We start from the raw sequence: 26,643 nt of genomic DNA, 5'->3' as shown, positions 1-26,643 counted from the left end.
ATTATGGTGACTACTTTTATTATTTTTACCTATTGCGTGCGATCTATGATTGCCATCGCGGTATATTAGAAGGTCATTTCCCATAATTTCCCCCCAGCTCTATCCAATGCACTAACGCTGGCTATTTGTAACTCAATATACCATTTCCAATACCATGACTTTTTCATTTTATTACTCTTTTTACTTTTGGAGCTGACATACGGAAAAAACGCGACCAGTGTTAATGTTAAAAAAAACAACAACTGTATTTTTATTTAAACCATTGTTTCCTCTGTGAATAATACGATAATTTATACTTATTTTAAAATTTGGAATGCAAGGTTTCCTAATAACAGAACTAACTTCACTCCCCTGAAGTGCCCCCAAATATCTCCAACTCCGAGAGCTGGCCTAATATTTGCTCACTTGGTTGCTCACTCCCTTTTTCTCTTCAACTCCATTTGATATATGTTTCCCAGGACGTAGTGGAGACTTCTGGCCCGAGAGGCTGGAAAATGTAACTCCGAATTTCCTACAATCTCAGCTCCGCTTTCTCAGCGCTCCAACCCGGGGCGGGAGCCTTGTTATTGTCACGTGGCCACGGGGGCGAAGCGCCCGGCGGGCCAATGGGCTCGTGCGGGCCTTGGCAGCCCCGCCCCTCGGCTCCGCCGCGCGGGGAGTTGGCGCTCCGCCGCGGGGAGGAGGCGAAAAAGTTTCTTTTGCGGGCGAGGAGAGGCCTTGGCGCGCGGACGCTGCTCCCACTGCAACTCTGCCGCAGCTGGCCGTTCTTTTCGGTTTCCCTCTCGCTTCCCCGGGGCATGAAAGAGCTTTACTGCCAGGACTAAAAGAAGGGGGTTTACCTGGGAGCGTTAGAGGAGGGCGCGCGCGCACGGCCCCGAGCGCGGGCGTCCACTCCCGACTGGAAGTTGGTGCAGGGCCCCGAGCGCGCGCCGGCGCGGATCCTGGGCCAGAGCGAGGGACTGCAGGACCGCGATGGGCGCGCCGAGGCTCCGCGCGCCCGCGGCGGCTCTGGGATTGCTGCTGTGCGCGGTGCTGGGATGCGCGGGCCCGGCCGAGGGCGGCGGCCGCGGGGCCCTGGGGCCGTCTTCTGGGGTCGGCGCAGAGCACCGCTGCCCCGTTCCGTGCCGCTGCCTCGGGGACCTTCTGGACTGCAGTCGCCAGCGGCTGTCGGGTCTGCCCGAGCCGCTCCCGCCCTGGGTCGCTCGGCTGTAAGTATTCTTCCTGAGGGCGGAGGGGGAGCCACTCGAGATTCGGGACTGCGGGCGAGGGGCCAGGATGCTCGGCGCGCAGCAGCTTTTTCCAGGGCACCTCCTCTTGGCCCAGACCTCCAGCGGCTCTCCGCGGAGATGGAAAAGGAGCCGACCGGGCCTCAGTCTCCCTCCATCCCCCAGCGCCTGGCGGGCCGCGCAGGTGGGCCCTGAGAGCGCCCCACCCGGCCGCAGGTGGGCGAGGGGATGCAGCCGCTGACAACTCCCAGGGGCAGAATCGACGTCCTGCCCCTGGAGCTCGCCAAGGGGGCTCAGATGCACGCCCTGCCAGGCCGGGGCGGGAGAGTTGGTAACCTGCTGCCGCCCTGAGTTCGCAGTTCTCAGTTTGAGAGGATGATCCCGCGGCTCAATAGTTTCTAACAGGTTCATGCCACTTTTCGCGTTCCCAACTAGTAATCGAACATGCTCCTTTCGTTTGGGAAGCCCCCGCTACAGAGTTCGGCCACTGTCCAAGCTGTGGTGGACATCCTTTTGTTGTTCTTTACCCTGGGCTTAATTTCGCGTTAGTAAATTCCCCTCTTCGACCAAACTGTAAGAGGTTGGCAAGAGTGATCAATGGATAAGGAAGGGAAGGAGCTAGAGTTGTTTCAGAACCGAGAGCGTGATTTTTGTAGCTTCCCAGCAGGTCCAGAAGGTTTGGGAGAGAGCTCTGGGTGCTGTTATGCAAGTTTTTGGATGCTAGTTGTGAAGTCCGAAAACCTGAAATCACTGCCAACTGCCAGAACGAGGAAGAAAATGTAGTTTAGTTCCAAATGTCATCTTATTCTCTCCCACTCTCGTTTTGTTAAAATTGGAAGATTGGTGCAAAATGTAAACAGTCAAAACTTGTGTTTCTTTTTTTCAAAGTAGCTGTCCTGTTAAAATAACAAAAGTGCAGTCCATCCTTAATCCTTAGATTTGGCTGTAGCAGAATTGCAGTGGAAATCTGAAACTCTGGAAACAACTCTAGTCGACTGCCCTAACATCCAAATAATAGTGGTAGGAAGTTTGGTCAGGTAGTTTAAGAAATTGTGTTTTTAAATCACTGTGCTCATCAAAGTCTTTATTTGTGAATTGTAGAATCGTGGACCATCAAAAGCATATTCTTTGTGTTAATATGCCCCAGTTTAATAAAAAAAAGTAGAAGTAGAGAGTTTTAGATTGATATGTAATCTCTTATCATGGGATGTCTTGTTTAGTAGTTTTTATTACAGTTGAAGAAGGAGATAAGGGCTTTAACCTAAAGCAGGAAGACTTTCAATTAGTTGTGGCTAATTCTGTTCAATTGCCTCTTGTGGAGGTCATGTTGCCTTATTCATGAGATGTGAATGGCTCTATTGACATCATATGGAACTGAACATTTGAATGACTGGAGGTGAACATGTATGAATAACAGAGGGATGAGAAAGAGAAAGAATACAGTGCTTCCTGGGGTGTGTTTAGAAATGCTCGAATCATTCACCAGATCTAACTTATATTCAGTAGTTTCTCAATGTTAAGTGGCCTATCGGATCATGCCAGTGTGCAGTATATTTTTGTGTGTGAATGTCTCTTTTAAAAATTGGATGTCTTAAAAAAAACTGTATTGCTTTTGATTAGAAGTTGAGTTAAACCAAAAGGGGTTTGATACCTATTCAAACATTGTCTTAAAAGTAGCTGACCTAATTAGGATTTTGTTTTGCAGATAATTTGGTGGCACACTAAAAACAAATTACAGTTTACTTGGTTAGCACAATCTTTAATTACATTTCCGCCAGCAGTAAATTGTCTTAATACAAGTCCACATTCCTTAAATGTATGCGAAAATAAGTTCCACTTGTACAAATAAGCAGTACGCCTGTTGTCAGAAACCCTGCTGTGATCACTCATTGGACAGCTCTGTCATTCTTGTACTTGTGTGACTTTGTAGTTGTCACCAAACCATGTGGTCCAAATTCTTTATTGTAAATGTTTCTTTTGTTTGTGCCTGAAGCTCTAGAGGTCTCCTTTCTCCACCTTTGAAAGGAGCAGAAAAATACGTGGAATTGAGCTTTAACTTCTCTTTAACATGGTATTTGGAGCAGGAGGCATAAGATAGCTGCTTCTTACATTTTACATAATTTGAAAAGCTCTTAAGTAGACTGTTCCCAGAGTTCAGAAATAAGTAGAAAAATGCATATTGTTCTTCCCTATATCTTAACTTCCTTTTCCTCAGGTAATTAAGAAAGTAAAAGTTCTCCTTAGGAATACTTCATGAGAGCACTTCAGAAAAAGTTTGGTGTCTAGCTTTTGTTTCATTTGTTGAATTGGTAAGTTAAAAACTTAATCTGTTTAATGTACGTGTGTATGTATTTTTTTTCCAGTTTATTCCGTTGTAATTTATGGCCATAGGAATCCCATGTGTGAAAAGTTGAATTGTTTGAGCTGAAAAATAGTCATATTGTAGTTAGTTCTCTTTTCAAAAAGGAACTTTTAATCCTTTAATGAAAGTGGCTCTTAAAACACTCACTATTTGCAGCGTTCCTTACAACTGCCTTTAAAAGCAGACTTGAGTTTACATCTAGAGTGTGTGCTTACAAAGAGTTGGGAACCCAAAGAGGAGTGCTAGTTAGAATATGTTTACTTAGCCAAAAGAGGGAAAAGTTGCCCAATTATCAAGAAGAGATTCAAGTATTATTAAAATCTCAATGGAATTTCAGAACTATTTGTCTTCTCACATAGAAAGCTTTAAGTTAGCTGGGCTCAGGCAAAAAAAAGTCTGAAAGGTACTTTCTGCTGGTGTGGCTTCTTTAGTGTCTGCCTGTTATAAATCCTCTGGTTCATACCAAAATTGGGGCTCGGGTTAGGGGTATTAGTCCTTATGGTTTTCACAGCTGTTTTTCTATATTTTCCAGACTAAAACTTGAACATAGCGGGCTGATTTATGAGTCACTTTGGATCAGTGTCTTAAAACAGCTACAGCTTGGCTTTTTGTTTTTCAGCTTTCCAGATTTCTGCTGAATTAGCAGCTCTGCAGGCCCCAGTGGGATTGATTAAGAAGCTGTGCTGGATTTGCATTTTAAAATTTGACTTGGAAGTCAGATTTCCAAATGCTAAAAGGAAGAAAATGAGAGCTGGAACCAAATGTTGTATATTAATTATTTTCCATATATATTTATTCGCTTGTTAATATGCAGGAAAAGAGACTTCTCTCTGTTGTGTAGAGTTTGGTTTGCAAGTGTTTGGCCGGCTGAGTTGTGGGTAAATAGTTCACACCTCCCTGCCTCGCCACCTTTCCCATTTATTAACCTCATTACAAAAAGGTTTTTAGGAAAGGTTTCTGGGGAAGGTGTTCATTACTGGAACTCTAAAAACAAAGAATCTGCCTTCCTTATTGAATGTAATGGGGTTTAAGAAAACATCGACATTGTACAAGTTGAATTTGTTTTTAATGGTCTAGCCATAAAAAACAATACAAGGAGATTTAGGAAAATGTGGCATCCTTTAATCATTTCTGAAACATAAACTGTATTAAATCTAAATTTAGGTGCATTAAAAGTTTCATGGCTTTAAGTATTTAGCAGTAAAAGTCACTTCAGGGATGATTTTTTTTTTCTCCCCCATATAATGTGGTTTTAATAGTACACACAGCTCTGGAATGGAAGTGTGTCACAGTAACTGAAATACTTAAGGTTGCCAGCTCCTGCTTCTGGATCAGAAGTGAGGGGTCCCCAGCATGTGCCCTGTTCTCTGAAGGCGCAGTTTCTCATTTTACAGGTCTTTTGTTGGAGATTTCATCCTGTTACTGGTCAGAAAAAAAAAAAAAAAGTTAAAGCACGCAATCTTTTTATTTTTTTCCCTCACGGGATTGCCCTGAGAAATAATCCTTAAAATGAAATGAAAAGTGGAATTTTTGTTTTTTCTAATCAAAAAGAAAATCACCTGTGTGAGCTGGAAATGCCAGATGGGTGCCCCCTTTCCACTGAACACTTGAAACAATAGGGGATGCAGTTGTAGGCTTAGTGCAACGTTCTTTAGTTGAGTGGGTCCAAATGAGCCTTTCTGTTGATTCAGGCTACCTCCCAGGTGAAGACCTCTTTTCCACGGTTGTTTTTTAAAGCCTGTGGGAAATCTGTGACTGTCTGGGGTGCTAAAAGCACACAGGTTTTGTCTGAATCCTAACGTGAGCCGTGGGGCCCATGGTTTCCTTGATGAACTCCAGATGGATGCGAGCTGGGCCGTGAGGGAAAGTGTCTGGTTCCAGCGTGGGGAGCATGCACAGCAGTGGTTGTAATTGCAGGATTTTTATAGTTTAAAGACTGTGCCAGATTTTTTTTCATGTTATAACTCTACCGGAACAAATCTGCTCATGTCTGTTACTGTCTGGTAGGTCTTTAGGCAAACATGTTTCAAATAAAACCTTTTGCAAAAATTTTTTTTTCCTTTTAGGTGAAATAGAGAAATCCAGGTTTATTGTCAAAACAAAAATTCAAAGACTGAAAGGATCTCTGATTTCTAATTGTTACCCTAATGGATGTGCACAAAGTAACACTGCGCTTCTCTGGATGTGATTTCTCTGCCTTTTTTTTTTGTTGCGGGAGGCATACTTATGTATTGGTATATAGCAAATGGTTCCTGCTTTTCTCCAATCAAGTCTGGTTATCTCTAACTTCGGTTATTAAAAAATCTTCACTTTTAAACACTGAAGGAATTAATCTAGGAAGGGTGGGTGTGCCTCTTTCAGTGGAAGAGCTTTCAGCCATCCTGTTTGGCAGCCTGGTTTTCAGTAGCTGTTCAGCCATTTCATTTTCCTTAAACCAGTTTGAAGGCACTTAGTCAGTGTATTGACCAATATAACCAAGTATTTGCCGGATTTTGTTTCACATTTTCATCCTCAATGCTGACCTGACATCCTAGCCTGGAATACTGCATACGTAGGAGTTTGGTTGATGTCCTATGGAAATGTTTACTAAGTTATATTGAGTCTCTGAGTTAGAGGCAGGTTTATTTTAATAATTGAAAAGAAATCTGATCACGGATTTCTGAACAGTCTACTTAACTTTGTTAGGTGGTTGATGTGGTTTAAATTATACATTATATTGAGATACTGAGATTTGGAGAATTCAGGAAAGCAGAGAGTTTGGGTTGTTTCCTACCTGCTCACCACACACACACACACACACACACACACACACAGAGCAGTACTTTAAATAATTTGGTGCCTTAACCCAGGGAAACAAATATGTGTGAAAAGGAATTTCTACTTTATTTGTCTGTAATAAGGACTCTGATGCTTAGTTTTGTGATAATAAGGTTTCTTTAGAGGTTTTAGTTTCAGCAACCTGACTAATTAGCCACTTTTCATAAGCTATGACTTCATCATATCAAGTTGGAAGTGAGGAGTTGGTAGTGGATGGGGAGGGTGAAGCCAAACAACCAGTTCACAAAGGATCTGTTCACCCTGGACCAAAAACCATCTCCTAAAACATTTGCGGGCTTGGAGCATTTGAATCTGCCAGCCTCCTGAACTAACTTTGTCCTCAGAGTTTGTATTTTGGAGTTTGCCCTCTCGTTTATGGACAGGATGGACCAATTATTTCTTATGCTGTCCCTAGTGTTGAGAGGAGTTCATAAATCCACTCTGTCTTGCACATCATTAAGCATTATTAGTGATTTTTGGAAACTACTTATAATTTTATTTTTGTTTTTTCATAGGGACTTAAGTCACAACAGATTGTCTTTCATCAAGGCAAGTTCCATGAGCCACCTTCACAGCCTTCGAGAAGTGTGAGTTCAGCTATTTTCTGCTTGAGGTTTGAATCAAATGTACTACCCATCACAGTATTTAATTGTAAAGAACTTTTGGGTTACAGAGAATTATTTAAAACTTTTAACTTGGGAGGGATCTTTAAATAATTTTATAAAGTTTTCACCTCTGTGGATTACAGATTGCATAATCTGCTTCTCTCTCTCTCTCTCTCTCTCTCTCTTTTTTGGCATTTATAGGAAACTGAACAGCAATGAATTGGAGACCATTCCAAATCTAGGACCAGTCTCAGCAAATATCACACTTCTCTCCTTGTAAGTGAACGTTAGGAGGGTTTTGAATGTATGTTTGCAGGGACCGGGGTGGGGGCAGTTCCATATGGGCTAGAGTACAGATCTTACAAGCAAAATAATCTTCCTTTAAACTGGTTGACTTGTTTCCTAGCCTCTCTCTCTCGCTCCTAAATTTTAAGTATCATTGTAACAAGAACACTTACACTATGCTGTTATTGCTGCTGTGGCCTTCAAGACTCAGAGAAGCCGCCTTCACCCCATAGGGACATGTATTTGATTATGGTGACTAGGACTTAAATTCTGGTATCACTCAATGGTTGGCATGGGATCTGTGGATTCGGTATTACATAGTTCCTAGTGGAGAATGATCAGAGTTACTCGGGAGGAGAAATGGAGTTGGTAATGAAGCATTGAGGTATCCTCTTTTAAGTGTGGCGCCTGCAGTAGAAATCAAGGTCCAGAAACATCAAATCAAAATATCGATTTGATACAGTTAAAATTCAATAGGTCATTGAAGTTAGAAATATCATTGCATGTTATTTTGCAGTTCTGAGTTTTCAGATAAGAGTAAAATTGTGTTAAATTTTGTGTATTATTAGGGCAGATCACGTGTTTATATTCATGCAGTGGAGATGTTTTGGAATAATGTTAACTTTTGGCCTTTAAAGACAGCATTTAGGATGAGCATGGTTTGATTTCTAAAATTAAATAGTCTACCACCTTAATCTTGAATAATTTAAAAATATATTTAAGCCACTGACGTTTAAAATGTTTTCCTCCTTTAAACAATTTAAGAAAAAAAGCACCATTGTTAGTTGTATCTGGGAAAGGTGTTAGGAGAGTTGAAATTGTACAGTAAATTTCAGGAAAGCTGTTCAATTAATTACAGTGATCACTACCCGATTGCTTACATCTGGTGATTTATAGAGGTTTGTTTTTACTGAGGGCCCAGGTCAGCTAAGTCACGGGTACAGCCGCTGTGTCTGCTTTCCTCTGTTTGAATGAGAACTAAGTGACATTTGATACTGATGTGGTTTTTCCAAAGATCAGAAACAGAAAGGAATAAAAGAAAAAGCAGTTGGTATTTGACAAATAAACACTGAATTTTAAAAAGGTTTTTATGCTAGCATTAATACCTGTTTTGGCTTTCCCAATTGCTTAAAATTTTGGAGTCTGAATGGAATACTGCTTTTGGTATCTTTAACATCTTTAGCTATTCTCATTTGACCACTGGGGCCTATTTAAATCCCAGGGAATGCCACTTCCTTTCCCTGCTGTCCTTGTCCTGTGTATTGGCAGATACTGTCAGCACGTTCAGGGGGTCTTGAGGGTCACTGCATGATTCATGGCTGAGAGGGTCTGCAGTAGAGTTTGGGAATCTGGGTGGGATGAGGAAAACAGTCTTCTCTTTGGCATGGTATAGAGGTGAAAGCGTAAGAACTTGTAAGGAAATTCGAAAGTTTGATCAGAAGTAAATAACCTCGTGATTTTTACACTTTAAAGCTGTAGTTTGTAATTAGAAAACTAGAAACCTTCAGTATCTGAGCTCTTCTCCATATTTTTGTTTGTGTTTCACTTTAGTGAGTGCTGAATAAACTTTACTGAACTCGAATAATCTCACTTTCTTCCCCTTAATTTGTCGTAGTACATCTAACCAGGGATTGCTTTGTTCCTCTTATAGATCCTCTTATAGATCCTATTTATTGCCTAGATCACATAGACTCTGCAAAGAGTAATTTATGTCACAGGCCTGCTAATTCCATGTGCATAGTAAACATTGTTTTTATATCTGTGAAATATCTTGAAAAATTTACTTCTCTGGCTGTTCTTTTCTGTAAATGTTTTGTTTCTTCTGTAGGCTTCTTTGGATTTCGTGATACATAGTCATTGTTTCTAAAGCACTGTTAATTTCTGTCTTGTGTAGGGTAGACTGTTTTTGTTTATATAGAAGCACTTGAAAATAACCAGAGCCAAAAGTCAGTACTTAAATACATTTCTGAAATTTCAAAAAAAAAAAAATTGTTAAACCACATAACATGGCTCAGATTAGAAATTTGCTATAACACCACAATTAAATCCGATATCTTTCCAAGTAGTTCCCAAGACTATCTGACTTCTGTCAAGATTTCTTTTTTATACCATTGCTGCTCTGTGCGGTGAGGGCCCCTGCCAAGCTGGACAGCCTGGATGCAGGGAAGACTGTACCTGGTAAGACCCTCCTCTTCTCTCAGCTGCAGGAGCCAACAACTAATATTGGGTCAGTTGTCACCCATGGCCAGAGATGAATTCACTTAGGGACCAGTTCTGATAATGTCAGGGAAGCCTGGTAAAATGCCAGCATCTTGGAATGAAGGTTGGATGAGCATTCAGCTTCCCCATTAACAAAGCTCATCTCTGACCATGGGAATTTTCAGGAGGTAAAAGACCTGAATAGATTTGTTTTCCTTTGAATCCCACACAGCAGTAGCTCAGAAGTCAACTGGCACGCTGTGGGCAAAACATGGTTTGTGTTTTGTGTTTATTTTTCTTAATTTCCTAGCTACACATGGCAGGATGGTATATTTAAAGGGAAGAAGTGGAATAATTTTTGGAATGAACATATCTTATACTAAAACTGTTGACCTGGCATAAGCGAGTTGATTTTACCAGATGTGATAGTTCTGGCTTCTTGCATGTTGCATGAGCTGCCCAACTTTGGACATTTTTGAAACCTGTGACCTGAGTTAGGGCAGGTTTGAATCCATAAGTTATGTAACGTTACTGTTGAACAAAGGCCTTATTGGTCATAAAATAGAGCTAGTTGGGTCTTGTCTTGACACTGATCGTTTATATGGTATCGTCCAACATGCAGGTGCTTTGCCTGGTATCTTAGACTTGAAAAGGTTTACATGAAGGAATGTCAAAGGGATACATAGACTACTGGTTAAAATGTAGATTTCCTGACCCCATCCCTAGAGATTCTGAATTAATGTGTTTGGGTGGGGCCCAAGTAAATCCATTTTAACACATCTACTTGAGATTCTGATCAGATATTACACACATATTTCTGAATTACTGAAGAGGCCAATTTGTCATAACCAGATAAGAATTTTTTCGTTATTATCTCGAAGGTAGAGCATTTCTCCCAAGTCCATCCTTTTCTTAATACCCTGTCATTTTTTCAGAGATGACAGTGTCATCCTTCTAGAGGTTATTACAAATATTGGTCACTTTTGCCAGTGGGACTCCAACAGGTATGCTCCACCGCCATTGAAGTGATTTAAAGCAGAGTGAGGTGATTCGTTTTGCTATTGGAAAATGTCATTCTGGCTTTAGTGTGGAGAATGGCCTGGCAGTGGCAGGAGGGGGCTTAGAGGGGCCAGCTGATGAGGAAGCCACCACAGTAGACCTGATGCGATGGTGGCCCTGTTGTCCCACAGTGCAGCTTCCGTCGAGTCAGTAGAACAATGATTAAAAGCAAAGCTCAAGTTGCATGGCTTGCCATTAATAGCTGGCTCTTCTCTTTGGTAGTTTGTGCCCTTGGGCAAGGTACAGTCTGTGCTTCCTACTGTATAAAATGAGAATAATAATAGCACACACCTCATCAGGTTGTTGTGAGGATTGGGAGAGAGAATATAGTGAAACCTGCCTGGCATAGGCTGAGTAATCAGTGGACATGAGCCACAGGCATGGGGATGACGGTCATTCATTCAACGAAAATTTATCAAAGTAACAAACAGTGCCAGGTTCTATTTAGAGTGCTGGGGACACCACAATGAACAAAGCAGACAAAAAACTCCCTCTTACTGTGAAGCTTCTGTCCGTGTGAGGGGTGAGAGAAAAATAAGTAAACAAACTTTAAAAGAAAAGGTAACTTCAGTTCTTGATAATGGCTGTGAAGGAAAAGAAAGGAGGGCGAAGAGATGGAGAGCTCAGTCAGCTGCCCTTTAGGATGGTCAGGAAGGCTGCTTTTTGAAGACTTACCAAATCCTGCTATGTGTTCTTGAAGACTTACCAAATCCTGCTATGTGTTCGGTGCTATTCTAAGGCCAAAGTTCAACAGTGAACAAAACAGACAGAAATCCCTGCCTTCGTGGGGCTGATCTTCTCATGGAAGGAAAAAGACAGAGAGTAAAATAAATAAGAGATGGGACTTCTCTGGTGGTCCAGTGGTTAAGAATCCGCCTTCCAATGCAGGGGACGCAGGTTTGATCCCTGGTTGGGGAACTAAGATCCCACATGCCGCGGGGCAGCTAAGCCCATGCGCCTCAACTGTAGAGCCCGCATGCCGCAAACTACAGAGCCCACGCACTCTGGAGCCCGTGCGCCACAACTAGAGAGAAGCCTGTTCACCGCAATGAAGATCCCACGTGCTGCAACTAAAGACCTGACACAGCCCCCCCCCAAAAAAAGAGAAAGAAAGCGAGATGTGATCAGAAGGAACTAAGTGCTAGAGTATGTGTGGTGGAAGAGGGGGAGCAGTTTACAGTTTTAAATGGGGCTGAGGCGGGGGCCCACTGGGAATGTGACACTTGAATTAGGGCCTGCAGGTGAGGGAGGGAGTCATGAGGAGCATCCTGGGGGTGGGGGTCATCTCCGTAAGCCTCCCCTGTCCTGTCCAGGCCCATCTTGCCTTGTATATCCAACTGTTACATGGCCATGAGATGACTTTGTTCATATTTTTCTCCCCTTACTATGAGGCCTCTGGGGCTGACTCTTGTTTTCCCTAGTACTTAATGCAGGTTATATGGCGTACAATCGGTGCTTAATTAGTATATGAATTGAATTAAGGAATATTTATGGAACAACCACATGCATTTAACATTATTCAGACAGATCTCCTCCTAGAGACTTAGTCTATAGAAGAGGCTAAAAATTTATTACAGTGGAGAAAATGCCTACCTATGTCTTAACCTGTGTTCAGCTGTGCATGCTTGGCAATAAGCAAAATAAAAAATTATAGCAACAGCAATGCTAATAATTAAAAGAAAGAAAGGAAGAACACAAGAGAAGTAATTTAAGTAGCAAAAGGATTTGGCTCACCATTCTACCCAGCGAGCGCATGCCCTGGAATGTGTGTGAAATGAAAGTCTGCAGGAAGTAAAAGCCCCCTTTCCCATTTGCCTTCTGAAGTTTGGATATCTCAGACAACTGAGGATGACTTTGGTCTTCAGAGATAGATATATTTCCTAGCCCCTGTGCCCAATGTGCATGGGAACTACTTCATCAGGTCCTGAACTAAAAATTCAAAATACAAAACAACGACAACAACAAAACATGAAATGGATCTGTCCTAACACCAAAGGAAAAACTGGCCCTACAGGAATCATTGAGAGAGAGAGAGAGAACACATGTGTGCATAAAAAACCTTTGCTGGTGTTTTAAGGGTTTTTCAAGGGTGTATCAATGATAGATGATCTTCCCCCCTCCACGGGCTTTAGAACCTGAGTCTGCCTGAGATGTGGCGCCATCACATCATGTGTCCTCCTGCATGGGAGATGCTTTGGGGATGCAGGAAGTTATGAGAGTCCTGCCTTCCATCAGAGGTCTGATCTGATTTATATGCTATGGAGAACAGTCCTGGGTAGTAGGGAGTATTAGCAATTCCTGTAGCATGAACAGTAGTCATTGTAGAATTTGGAGAAGGGTGGTGACCTTTCTTTCTTCAGTTTTGAAACTCCTACAAGTGCAGTACCTGTGGTTCTCCCATGGCATTTGTCATACCGCTCACTCCAGGGTTGGACTCTTGTCTTACTGAGCTCTCTGTCGCCTCAGGAGCCCAGTCCAGTCTCTGGCACTTAAGAGGTTCTCATCAAATATCTGAGCAGATGAGAGATCTCGGGCCCTTGTGTAGAAGTAGAGAGACCTGAGCTGGAAATGGGGCCCCCAGGTTTTTGTCTTGTTTCACGCTAATGACCTGTCTGACCTCAGGCAGAGCTAATGAACTCTGCTTTGTTTATCTGTAGGAACAGTGTAAGATGTCTGCCCGTCTATCTCATATGGTTCCGGTGAAGGATCAAATGGCATATTGTACATGAAAGGGCTCCGGATGGCGTGAGCGACCACAGCTGCTGCTGATACAGTTGCAGTGGGCTGGGGGGAGGCACAGAGACTAGGGGTGGGGGGGGTGCGCACAGTGGATTCTCGAACAGGAGGGTCACCGGAGGAGGGCAGGATTTAGAAACATGAGGGAGGGAGGAAGAACTTGGCATTTGGGGTGAGTTATCAGGAAAACTTTTGCTCTCTTCAAATAGTTCCAAAAAAATCAGTGAGCACTCAATTATAATTAATAAATGAACACCGTTTCTAACCTGAGGGTTTATATAACTATAAGGTGGATTTGGAGCTGTTAAAAGTGCCCCCAGAACACCACCTACTATGTGCTGAGTGCTGGAGAACAAAGAAAAAGAGCACTCGGCCTCTGCCTCCCAGGGGCTTTGAATAAATATAATGGGCAGGCAGACAATAAAGAATAAAGAGATACTCCAAGGAGGAGATGCCCTGGATAATAGAGAGAAGCAGAGGAGGGCTGTCCTTTCAATGTGTGTAGAGTGAGAGGGTGAGTGAGGTCTAGACTGGGAAGGAGATTTGGTTACACTGACAGGGATCAGCTTAGGTGTTTTACAGGTTTTGGGGGAGTCATTGACTTTTTTTTAAGCAGAGGAATGAAATAACTACATTTCAAGTAAGCACCAAATCTGCTTCTCTCCTTTTTCTCAAGTCGTCATTAAACAGTGCTCGTATTCAAAGTCAAGTGCCATAGACCACTCAATAATGTGCCTTTGATAATTAACAGTTACGACTTGCCAAATACCTGTTATCCATCCACCTTCAGAACTGTTCTGTGCTCTGAGCCTTGCTGTATGTTAGGGCCACACCTCCTTTTCCCACAAAAGGCAATTGGCCATTGCGTGGGAGTCATGTGAGTGTGGGCTTCTGTATGCTGAAAGGATAGAGTTGAACTAATGACTAGAAGTCAGGTCTGCAGTGTTCTGTTATCTGTGTACTGAACCCGGCACCGTGTCAAGTGGGAATTCCATCCAGAAGCATGCATTCTCATTACAGTCCCCGAATCAGACTAATGAGAAATCAGTTTGGGAGACTTAAGAGGCTGTTGCCTGGTTGCTTGGCACAGAATTTATTTAAATGATTCACCAAATTCTGCTTATAACTTTTAAAATACATTGTTATTTTAATAGCTCACAGCTCAGAAATAAAGCTGCATGTGGGAAAGGCAAGCGTTTTTATATGTTCTCAAGTGATGGTATAGCTAAGTAATTTTATAACCATGAGGTAAAGCTCAAAGGTAAAAACAAAGGTTTTTTTTTTTTAAACCAAAGCCTATATAAATCAGTATTTGAAAAGCAGTCACCAGTTTATCATGTAAATTAAGGAAATTAGGGAGACGCTTCACTCAAAATGACAACTTAAGTTTCTGGGGAATCAGGGTTCTGATGAAGTGGACACAAACTGTATCCCATCTTTACCCACATGTGGGTGTAGACGAGCCCAAGGAATTTGACCACCTTAACTGAAAAATTCATCCCCAACTGTGTGCTCTACAGATGAGGATACATGGACTAGCGTCTTCCTATGTGAAGGACATTGCATTCGAGGGCCACCACCTTCACCAGTACAAGCAAGCCAGACATTACTGTGTTTAATATCAGTAAGCTCATGAAGCCCAAGTCTTACAGAACAAACACATAAACACCTTAATATGATAAGTTGTAATCTTTTATTGGATTTTAAAATGTGTATATGTGATTTGCACATAAGAGAGCTCACTGTGCACAGGGCCGTATATGTAATACTCTCTAAGTTTACCTTCACATTTAATTATAAACTGGTCCCCAAAATACACATTTGCTAGGTTTTTGAATTCTCAAGTTACAGTGGCTGTATTTGAAACATAAATTTGTGATCGTGTCATGGCTCTTTAAACCCTTCCAGAATTTCCCATTGCTCTTAGATCAGGAGCAAAAATCCTTCTCAAGATAGACAATTCTCTGCGTGACCTGAGTCCTCTTTTCCTGTTAGCCTTCTCTAGAATCATTCCTCACTTCTAGGAATGTGCCAGCTTGTTCCTGCCTCAAGTCCCTTTGCCTAGAATACTCACCCTTCCCCAGCTTTTGCTAAGTCAGACTTACACATTTTCGAATCTCCTTTATTTACAATGTCTATGTTGTTATCATAAATGCAATCCCATTTTCAGTTGTATATTTGTGATTCTTTAATGTCCACTTCCACCACCAGAATGAAACTTTATAAAAGCTGAGATCATGTCTGTTTTTGTCCCCGTTGTAATTCTGTCATGTAGCTCAGCGCCTGACATATGGTGGCCACTCAGTCCATGTTTGCTAAATGAATGACTGAGTCAGTTTCCCAGTCCAGATTAATACATAGTTAATTGCAGAAGAGACTAGTCAGTTAAACTTTTTGTTCCTGCCTCTCTGTACACACTTAAAATTATTTTCATTAATAAAACTTTGTTCCAAGGCGGCAACATTCTTAGATTTGACTTGGTGACCCATTGGGCACCTTTCTTCAATGATGGCTCTTGGAGTCCATAAAATTGACCCACAGTCCCTCGAACTTGACCTTCCAGTATAACTTGCCACAAGAACTCCTGTTTTACCAGTGTTTATCCTGAACCTACAGCATTTTCTCATCCTTTCCCTCAACTTCACGTTAGCCTTTTGTTGGCTGCTTTGAAGTATCAAATACAGCTCCTGCCAGAGACTTCTCTCTGCTTATGAGGCTTGTGCTTCCAAGACAGACAAAACAATAATGTTATAGCAGTTGCTTTTCATGACTGGGAGGCAAGATTCAACATGTGTCTCTGTCCTGGCCTAGTTACTTTTCCTGCTTCTCTCCCTTCTTTTACTGTCTGTGCTGTCCCCCCTAGCCTAGAGGTATGGGATCTAGTTGTTGGTTAGAGAGACCAGAACAATGAAACAGGGCTCTAACCAGCACCTCCCCTTCTCTGTCTGGCTGCAAGTTGCTTAAGCACTAAATTCAAAACATGAAAGAAAAGACAGTTATAAATATTAGCACCTCCTTGCTAGCACTTAAAGTCACCTGCCTGGCTGTCTCCCTTCCTCTCCAGAAAGCTTTAGCTGGTAGATAGAGCAGTCTCTAGAGTGAGGCTGAAGGCAGCATGAAATATTAAGGTAATATTCACTGCAAGTACCATTCAGCACAGGCTAAACATGGTATACATTCTTGGACTGTCAGTTGTACAATGCACAAACCATTTTAAATTTTTTATAACAAAGCAAACATACGGAGTTAGAATCAAAACGAGTGTAATTTTTTTTGAAAAAAATAAGATGCTTTTGTACTTCATCACCAGTGGCCATGTCATCCTGCATAAGGTATTGGCCTGGGAATAGAGGGCAGTACTCTTTAAAGATGAATGCATGTTTACAGAATCAGGACACTCATCACTTCATCATATAAATCCCTCTTTTCTCTTATTCTCCTCCTCCTATCAGTCTTGCTTTCACTTCCTCACCTCTGTCCTCATACAAGTATCAAGGAAAGGGTGAAGGGAATTAGAAATGGCTTACTATATTATATAACTGGTCAGAACCCATGTTGTGTTAGTTTTGAGTGTCTGCATGCAATCCTTGTAACTTTGAATTGGAAGAGGCATTTCTCACTGAAGAGAGCTCTCTGGAAGAGAGGTTATGCAACCTCCCCTTGAGCCCTTGCGGGGACAAAAGCTCACTCCTGGATGAGGCCCTGTTCCATTTGGAATAGTTCTAATTGCTGGGAGTCTTTATCCGTTAAGCTGGGCTCTGCCTTTCTGTAGTTTCTGCCTATTGTCCTAGGTCTGTGCACCGGGGAGAACAACTTCAGTCTATTTTCCGCATCATAACATAATACTGACAAGTCTTAACCTGTAAGGTATTCTTAAAGCTTTCTCTTCTCCTGGCTCAAGTTCCAGTTCCCATTTTCTATATGATGTGGGGTCTAGACCAGTGCGGTCCAGTAGAGCTTTCTGCGATAATGGAAATGTGTGCAGTCCACTGAGGTAGCCGCTGGACACATGGGGATTGAACACATGAAATGTGGCTGGTGTGATGGAGGAATTAAATTTTAAATTGCATTTAAATTTAAAGAGCCACATGTGGCCGGTGGCTATTATGCTGGACAGTGCAGGTCTAGACTCTGAAAGTCCTCCTGTCACACTCGTCCTTTAGCATGACACTAAACTCCAGTGCCCAGAGCAAGATATTGAGATGTGGTCTAATGCAGAATATGGTGGACTGTGTCTCTTGACCAGAATATGGGATGTTAATGAAGCATAACATTATGTTAGCTTTTTAAGAACCATGTTGTATTATTGGCACATACCAAGTTGCGGTCAGCCGAGATCCCCAAGTCTATTGTCATTCTCGCATGAATTGCTTCCAAATAGGCCTTTTAAAATGATTGATTAAAAATTCAAAACACCGCCTTTCCCCAGCGTAATTTCTCTAGTTGCTTCTAGACCATCATTTTAGTATATTGAGAGGTTTGGGATCATATCATCTAATGGATGAGTTGCACTTGATTATTCACATCTCTATTCATATTCATACAAACGTTGACAACACAAGGCCACAGGCAGCCTCAGTAGCAGACCACTTAGCATCTTCCCTAAAGGTCCATGCCAGTCTCTGAATAAAGACTAGGGTTGCAAACTCACTTGTCTATGTGATCATCACCACCGCATGTTCTGTGTCTTATTCACAAGGACAAGTTAAGTACTTGGTGAGATCAAGACATTCTGTGTTTGTGATGTTCCTAGTCCATTGGTCTGTGGACCATATCAGAAAAATAAAATGACATTAATTTAGCCTGATGTGTTCATACAGGATTAATCCCCTGTATGAGAACTGTTTATTCATTTGAGGTTCAGAATAATGATGCCATGTTTTCTGGTTCATAGTGTCATCTTAAGGTAAAATTTACATAGGTTAATTTTTTGTTAGACTAAGTTGAATGATGTTTCAATTTTAAAAATAACAATAACTTGTGAAGGAAGGTTTTTAGAGAAAAACTGGTCTTATTCACTGATCAGATTCCCATTAAAGACGTCCTATAAGGCATGGTGGACTGAGCACATTTGTTTCACTCTGCTCCATCCTAGAACCCCCTTAAAATGAAAAAGGACTAAAGTGCACACAGACAGGAACAAAGAGAAAACAGGAGAGGAGACAGTCCAAATGAAAGATCTCATTGAAATCTTTCAAGCAAGCACACAAGTTGTAAATGATTTAGAGAGAGTGGAGTGAATCCCAAAAGGAGCAAACGCTTTTTTGCTGCAGAAGCTCAGGATGCTTCAGGAATTCAAAGTCGGTAAAGATAGGAATGCAGAGTAGGACTGAAAATGGGGGATTGGTGAAAACTCTTTTATAAGAAGCCGACCTCCAGGTTCCCCCTCCAAAACTTAAGGCCCAGTGACCGACCCTCCCTGATGGAGGCAGAAAACTAGAAGTTTACTCTCTAGAGAGTTGAAACGAAGTCTCTGGAATTTGGGGCATAGGCCCAGCTGGGCAAGGGGTGGGGATTGAGGGCAGCATCTTCTGTAGTCAGGGAAATTAAGTCTGATCTGAATATGAGGGTGACAGTCCTCCCCTCAGCTTATGTTCCTGTTCACCTTCCCAGACACTAGCAGTCAAGCTTATCCCCACCAGCCTGGAGGTTGGAGGATCTGAGCGATCAGACAGATGCATGTGGATCCATCATGAAACAGACCACCTGTGGTGAGACTCACCAGTCAGCAAGTCCTTACCTCACAGCCCTCAGCAAGCTTTCCGGGGCTGCTTTTTACTAAATATGAGTGGATAGCCAGTGATCACTGTCTCTTGAAAGGGTTTGTAAGAATAAAGTCAGAGTCTGAAATACATAGGAAGAGGGAATCAGAGACAATGGAAGGAGAAGGGAACTTCAAAACAATATCTCTAGAGAGAAGAGAGATGTTATATCCACAAAATAAGAAAAGAGTAGTAAATAATAATAATAAAAGGAATATTTCAGAAAATAAGCAAGGGACTCTTAAAAGTTAAAAATATAATAACAGGGGCTTCCCTGGTGGCGCAGTGGTTAAGAATCTGCCTGACGGTGCGGCGGACAGGGGTTCGAGCCCTGGTCCGGGAAGATCCCACATGCCGCAGAGCCACTAAGCCCGTGCACCACAACTACTGAGCCTGCACGCCTAGAGCCCGTGCTTCACAACAAGAGAAGCGACTGCAATGAGAAGCCCGCGCACCACAACGAAGAGTAGCCCAGCCCCCGCTCGCTGCAACTAGAGAAAAGCCCACGCGCAGCAACGAAGACCCAACGCAGCCAAAACAACCACAACAACAAAATATATATATATATATAAAACAGACACTTTAAAAAGGTAATAGAAGTATTGGAAGACAGTTGCAAAGCTCTCAGAAAGAAGAAGTAAAAGATAAAAAGATGGAAAACTGGAGAGGAAAAAATAAGAAAAGTAGAGGATCAACTTGGAAATCTAATTGGAATTCCATGCAGAGACATCTATGGAAATAGAAAAGAGGAAATTATCAAAGAGGCAAAAAAATTTCCCAGAGCCACGGAACACACATTTCTAGGTTGAAAGACCCTACTGAGTGCCAGCAAATGAAAAAAAAAAAAAAAAAACAACCTACACTGAGGGACATTACTCTTTTAGAACATCAGGGTTAAAGAGAAGCTCTGAGAGGAGGAAAAATAAAATACAAAGCAGGTCATCTGTAAGGATAAATAGTGGTTCTCCCCTCCCCAGTGTGAGCCTCACAGCATCAGCAGCACCTGGGAACTTGGTAGAAATGCAGATTCTCAGGTCGCACCCAGGCCTACTGAGACGGAAACCCCCAGTGTGGGGCTCAACAATCTGTGTTCCAAGAAGCCCCCCACCCCCAGTTCTGATGTCTGTTGCAATTTAAGAAACACTGGAGTTGAGAAGCAGAATGGCCACTGGCTCCTCAAACTTACATCCTTGAGTGTTGTGATAGGGTGAAACAGTCTTCAAAACCCTAAGGAACATGGTTTCTAATCTCAGCTCGGGTACACGCCCAACTGTCAATCCCATAAGGACATTTCCAAGTATGAAAAAAAGAAAAAAACGTACCTCTACAGATGGCTTCTTAGAAAGCTCATGGAGGATATGCCCCAGGAAAATGAGGTAGTAAACCAAGGAAGACTGGGCAGCCAGGCAGTGGGACTCCCCTAGGAAAGAAATCCCCCAAAAGTGAGGCCAGGATCTGTAAGAGGCTGCAGTTTTATATTATGATTATGTGAAGCCTCTGCAGCAAATCTGGTCATTTGCTGAATTGTCATCCAAATCCACAACTCCTTAGAGCTGGAAGAGGACATTTCCTTCCATTTCCTCCCATTGACAGTGAGAAAATCAAGGTTTACAAAGTATGGTAGATTAAGACATACAACTGGGAACAGAATCAAAATCTACTTGCTGGGGAGCTGTGGTGTGAACTGCTGCTTCAAAGAGATCCTACTTTTGACAGGTTGATTGATGCATGGAATCCCAGTTTTATGTTTACTTTTTCTGGCTGGCAGCTGTGGTGGTCATGCCACTTTCTGATGGATGTATGCATCTTGAACCACGGTTGAGGTACATCCTTATGGGCCAATCTAAAGCTTGATCTAGAGTTTCAAGACTAATTAAGACTATTTGGTCACTTCAGCATCTTGAATCCATTCATTTAATCCTGAGTGTTTTGGGAACCAAGTATGAATCAGAGATTTTCTTCAATCACAAGTAAATCACAAACTTGTGGAGAGACTCAGACTCACAGCTTAACCATAGCAGTGGTTTGACCTGTGAAAATGGCTGTGGAAGACCCTGCCTCAAAAGAGAGGTAGGGAAAATTTTTTTAATTTTACTAAATAAAAGTAGAGTTAATTTTTATTGTATATAATTCAATTATTTCAGATTAAAATAATTGTTCAGTAAGTGTCTTGTTTAGGATCCTGTTGTCTTCTAGGACCTACCCTTAAATTTCTGTTTACATAAAAGGGCTAAATAGGATTTATATTTGGAGATCAAAAAAGGTTTCTTATGTGGTGTAAATGAGTTTCCAACTTATGTTTCTTTCTTCAAGCTTACATGTATTATAATTGGCACATAACTAGGGCCCTGATTATTGAAGGGTCTCTGTATTTTAAAACATTGTGGGCAACTTTATCATGTTCACGATCCAAAAGATAATTATATTTTATGTTGACCTAACTTCTGGCTGAAAGAACGGATTCTTTGCTCCTTACGGTGGCTCCTTTGCTGCTTAATATAACTGCTTCTTCATCAAGAATCTTTCTCCCTGCAGAAGCTTCCTCAGTTGGCTTTATCCTTAGATGCCACAGGACCAGTGGACCAGTCTAAACATGTGTTCTTTTAATGAAACTTCTTAATTATCTTTTTAGAAAAAAAAAAAAGATGAGCAGAGACAGTTTATTTTTATCTGCATGGGAGAGGTTCTTGGCTTGCTCGGTCTCTCTGCTAAAAGAAGCCTAATATTATGGGGTGTTAGTTATTCCAGCCAAGGTAGTTTTCAAGGAAGCTTTTTTTTGGTGGGGAGGGGCGGGTAGGGAGGGGAGAGGAGTTATTGTTGGAAATATAAGTGATCTTTAATGTGTTTGCAAAATGTCGTGTTTTCTTTACCAACTTGTAATACCTTTATAAATGGTGTTAAACCAGTTGCTTACAAGTTATATATAGCAATCAGTACTTCCTTAGGGCCAGGCCAACTGTCCCAGTCAGTACAGTTAATGTGCTTGCTCTATGGTTGTATGGAGTGACCATGGATTCAGCAATTATTTGGCTGCAGTCACTGAATTGGATTTCAGGGATGTGGTCAGAGTAACGCATTCTAAGAAAGGGGGGCATTGCAACATGTTAAAAAAATGGTTTCAGATTAAATTTCACTGCACATACCCTCTCTAAAAGGAAAATGCCACACACGCATACCTTCTCTAAATAGCCAAGTTTGCACGTCTTTACACATCAAGCTGCAATGCCTTTATGTTGTGCAGTAGGTAGGAGACACCTGAAACTATTGACAGATATTTCTTATTCACCAAGAAGCTACACTTTAATTGGTTGCAGGAATTCCAATGCGAAAAAACCTGATATTCTGGTTCCTCACAAAGAATATTCCACTCTGGGACTCTCTTCTCTGACTCCAGAAATAAACTCATACCATTTATATCCACTTAGGTGTGCATGAAGTTCTTTTGAGACTGTCATGCTTTCTGGAGATCACAGTGAGTCACAAAGAACCAATCATCATCGTACCAAGTGGTCAATAACCTCATAGATTATATTTTACTGTTATTAATCTAGTCCGGGTTTCCATTTATTGCAGGTGTTCCGAGTATCAGAACAAATGCACACATTTCTTATATATAAGAATAACACATTTGTCCATGTTCCTAGTGATTACAGACATGAAAATGCCAGAACTGGGCTATTCTGGTCAGCAGCATCTCACACCTGAGCAAGAGAGGAGGACCCTACTCTGCTTTCGAAGGGGACCCCCTGCTTTAGAGGGCCTCTCGTACAAGCAGACAGAACACAGGGGTAGTGAGTAGTGCGGATGGGAACTCCAGTAGTGCTGAACTGGGTCCCAGTGTCCAGAGGCTGCAGAGCTGAAAACCTGAGCCTGTATGTCAGGGGAGGGGGAAAGCACGGCCTGTGCCCTGGAAACCAGAGGAAGAACGGGGCTTCACCCCCAAAACGGGTGTCCAGGCAGACCATCGCCATTGTCCCTCCATCCCTCCTCTGTCCTCTGGACTTCCTCTTGCCTATCCCCCACCCAGTCTTTCTCCCCACGGCTGCCAGAGCAGTCTTTTCAAAATGCACAAAGAATATTGTCACCCCGCCGTTCGAAATCCTCTGTCCTCCTCCCTCTACTTGATCTTGAGACAAAGGCCAAATGCCTAACATGGTTTACAGGGTCCCACCTGACCTACTCTGTTCTCCTCCCAGCACCTCACTCGTCAACTTCCTCTTTCTCCAGTTTCCACTCATTTCCTCAAGGGAAAGAAGCCTTGCCTTGCTCTCACTTGCTTCTGCTTGGAACTCTAGACTCCTCCTTGCCCACGGGAAGTTTTGCTGATGCCCACACCCCTCCCATCACTTTTTTTTTTTTTTAACATCTTTATTGGAGTATAATTGCTTTACAATGGTGGGTTAGTTTCTGCTTTATAACAAAGTGAATCAGTTATACATATACATATGTCCCCATATCTCTTCCTTCTTGCATCTCCCTCCCTCCCACCCTCCCTATCCCACCCCTCTAGGTGGTCACAAAGCACCGAGCTGATCTCCCTGTGCTACCATCACTTTCTAGGAGACTGTCCTTTCTTCTTCCACTTATCCCTCTTGTGTCCACTCCCTTTTGCCTGCCTGTTCTCCCCCACTAGAATTTCAGTGCTGTGAGGTCAGGGACCATATCCATCTTGTTCGTTGTCAGATCTTCAGGACTCTCAGAGCAAATATCATCATGTAAATATCATAAGTCGGGTTTGCTTCTGCTTAAAGGTATTTGGCAAAGGCTGAAAGGTGAAATTAGTGACGAAGTGAAACCATTATTGTTGGGCCTGAGAAGCCAAGGCTGACATACCTGGGCCTCCTGTTATTCCCATGGCCTCTGAGATGCCTGAGGGAACCATCTGCATTCCAGCTGACCAGGCCCCCAAGTCTGTGTTTGTCTATAAGGGACTGGTTATACTTGACCTCAGCAATGATTTGAACATGGAACGCCTTGTACTATCAACAAACATAGATGACCAAAATATTCGTGGTCGTTAAGATGGATTTGCACAAGGCTGAAACGCCTTCCTATGCTCAGAGTACAGATTTTTGAACAATGGAAAGATGACATTTCCACATTAACTTAAGTAATGGAAAAAGATTGTTTTGTTTTGTTTTTTGTTGAAGCATTGCACATTTCCTGCCAAAAATATTAATTCACTGCAGTGCTTTAATATGTTCATCAATTTTGGCATTTATCCATATTTGGAGAAAAATTGAAGCTGGAGTTGTTGAATTGAATCTTTGTCTCCTAGAAGTGGTTACTTGTGACCCACTCTATTATGAAGTATGTTTATTTTGAGGGTTTTAGGTGATAAAAAGATTTTTTTCATCTAGTTTTTTAAGGTAGTTGTCTTTTTTTTAAACCCTTCTTGTTTGACATAAAGCAAGTTTTTTTTTTCTTTTTTTTTAAACTCGTACATATTAGGTGGTTATTTGCCAGTTAGTCTGAGAGCTAATATGAAACAGGTATTTGGATTTAATTCAGTTCCATTAGAACAGAGTTAAAATTTTGTGATACAGGGACCATTATCCCGGCAGTTGGAAGGGATTTTTGTGCTGGGAAGCAGTGCTGACAAAGACGCACTGTGCAGGCTCCGTTTATAACTGAGCACTTTCACACTGCAATTTAGGAGGTGTGCAGCTCAGGAAATTGCTTGCTTTGGCTGGAGCATACTTTAACTGCAAGGAAAATTTTATTCATCACTCAAGTAATTGGCAGTTTTAATACCTTGTTCATAATTACCTTATAAACAAATGAATACACAAACCAAAGATTGTATGGCCTGTTATCTAACTTGTAGCCTTATTTGAGCAACGTGATAGACACCTGTGGGTCTCCCTCTCCCTCCCACCAGAAACCAGTTTGCTCCATTTATTGAGAAAACCCATGGCTGTTTCTTCTTGTTGTTAAATGCAAGCGTAGCTGTACTAGCTAGCCCCAGACAACCTGGGGACCAAAACCAGATGCAGAATTTGATGGGCGGCAGTGCTGCGGACCGGACGGAGAGGGAAGGAGATGAGAGGGGGGGTGCTTCAGAATTACTCTGCTGCTTGTTGGGGGGGGGCTTCCTGGTAATGCAAACATTTGGGTTGTGTTTTTAAGAGAACATTTTTGTCCCCTAAAGTGTGGTTTCCTTTAACCCACACACCCTGACCCTGAGGCCCTGTGGCTTGTCTCTTGGACTGAATCCATCTCCAGGATGTAGAAATTGACTAATTGTCTCACTTGCATTACCCTGTACCTCACAGCTAGATCAAGGGTTTACACACTGAGGAATCCAGATGTGGGAAATGGTCAGAATCAGAGGTCATGGCTGACTTGACTCTAAACAAAGTCTGTAAAACTTCATGGGAATCTGAGGGGCTTGATAGTTGTGACTTGTACATGGGACTGCTAACCGCCCCCCCTTCTTTAATGTTACTATTATCACAGAGTTCAGCTGTTAGGGTATACATCACCCCTGCTTGTTACCTTGTATAGGATTACTTTAAAAATGGGGTTAGATTTTTGGATGACTTGGGTCAAAAAAGACGATTCCCCGACAGTCCTTAGAAGTAACATAGGGAAGATTTTTCACAATATTTTGAGAAGTTTTGTTAGTTCATTGTTATTGAAATAGATTTAAAATGTACAACCTGGTTTCTCCACTTACTGGGGAAAGCAGCACCTGGCATTTGCACACATTCAGGAAGCTGGTCTTCTACACTGTTGGGTGCCAAACACATGCAAACTCTTGGTGACCCTCTTTTCCTCCTGAGGTGCAAGCACAGACTGGGGGGAACTCAGTTTCCAGGGCATCCTTAGTGTTGGCATGATGACGGCTCAGTGAGCTGGTGTGGATTCCCACAGCAGTTTGGAACCGGTAGCTCAGCATTTTTGCAAGAGTGGGAAGTTGTGAGACTTTCTGGAGGTGCATCTTCACCTCCAGAAAGTAAGAACTTAATTGCCCAAATTAAGTTGTTTGAATGTTTGAAACTGTGTTCTATGAAACAGCCTTCAGGGATTGCTTTGGGACCAATAGGGACTTACTCTGTGAGGTGGCCTGGGGGGAGTGCTTGAACTAGTTAGGTTAAAAGCTCTAGTTTCCTAATTTAAACAGCAGAGAAATGTTATTTTAATTAAATGGCATAATATATGAAAAATGCGTAGCATAGGGCTTGGCATCCAATGCCCTCAGCGTTATTAGATTCCATATACATTCCAAGACAGGGATAGATATATATCCCTGCTTTAAAGGAGCTCACAGTATGACAGAAAAGACCAACAGCGTAGAAAGTGCTGTGTCACACACAGCAGAGGATCTTGTGAAAACACATAAGAGGTGCTCCTAACTCAGGAACCTTCTGTGATGGTGAGAGGCCTGAGAGTTACAATAATGCAAAAGAACTTAATGAACTCAAAACACTATACAAATGCAGTTATTGGTAAGAAAGATACACATATGAAATATCTTTCTAAGTATTCCCCTTAAGTGAGGGTTTACCTAAAAATGGCAGTACGTGACTTATATGACATACAGAGTTCTACTTAGAGCCTTCGATTGTTTCATTGTTCCTTGAGCTGTA

General features: G+C 42.1%; 1 protein-coding gene across 1 annotated transcript in view; it reads left to right on the top strand.

Annotated features, from left to right (window-relative positions):
- Positions 1-972: 972 nt before the first annotated feature.
- The window catches only part of LRIG3 (leucine rich repeats and immunoglobulin like domains 3), a gene marked incomplete at its 5' end in the record, with an annotated part of 46,580 nt that continues 20,909 nt past the window's right edge, over positions 973-26,643 (top strand). The window contains 3 exons of the mRNA XM_079715418.1: positions 973-1,208; positions 6,921-6,992; positions 7,212-7,286. Coding sequence (XP_079571544.1) covers positions 973-1,208; positions 6,921-6,992; positions 7,212-7,286 — 383 coding nt within the window. The remainder of the gene's footprint in view (positions 1,209-6,920; positions 6,993-7,211; positions 7,287-26,643) is intronic.

The sequence above is a fragment of the Hyperoodon ampullatus genome (genome assembly GCF_949752795.1).
Source record: "Hyperoodon ampullatus genome assembly, chromosome: 11".
Lineage (NCBI taxonomy): Eukaryota > Metazoa > Chordata > Mammalia > Artiodactyla > Ziphiidae > Hyperoodon > Hyperoodon ampullatus.
This window is presented reverse-complemented; position numbering and strand designations above follow the sequence as displayed.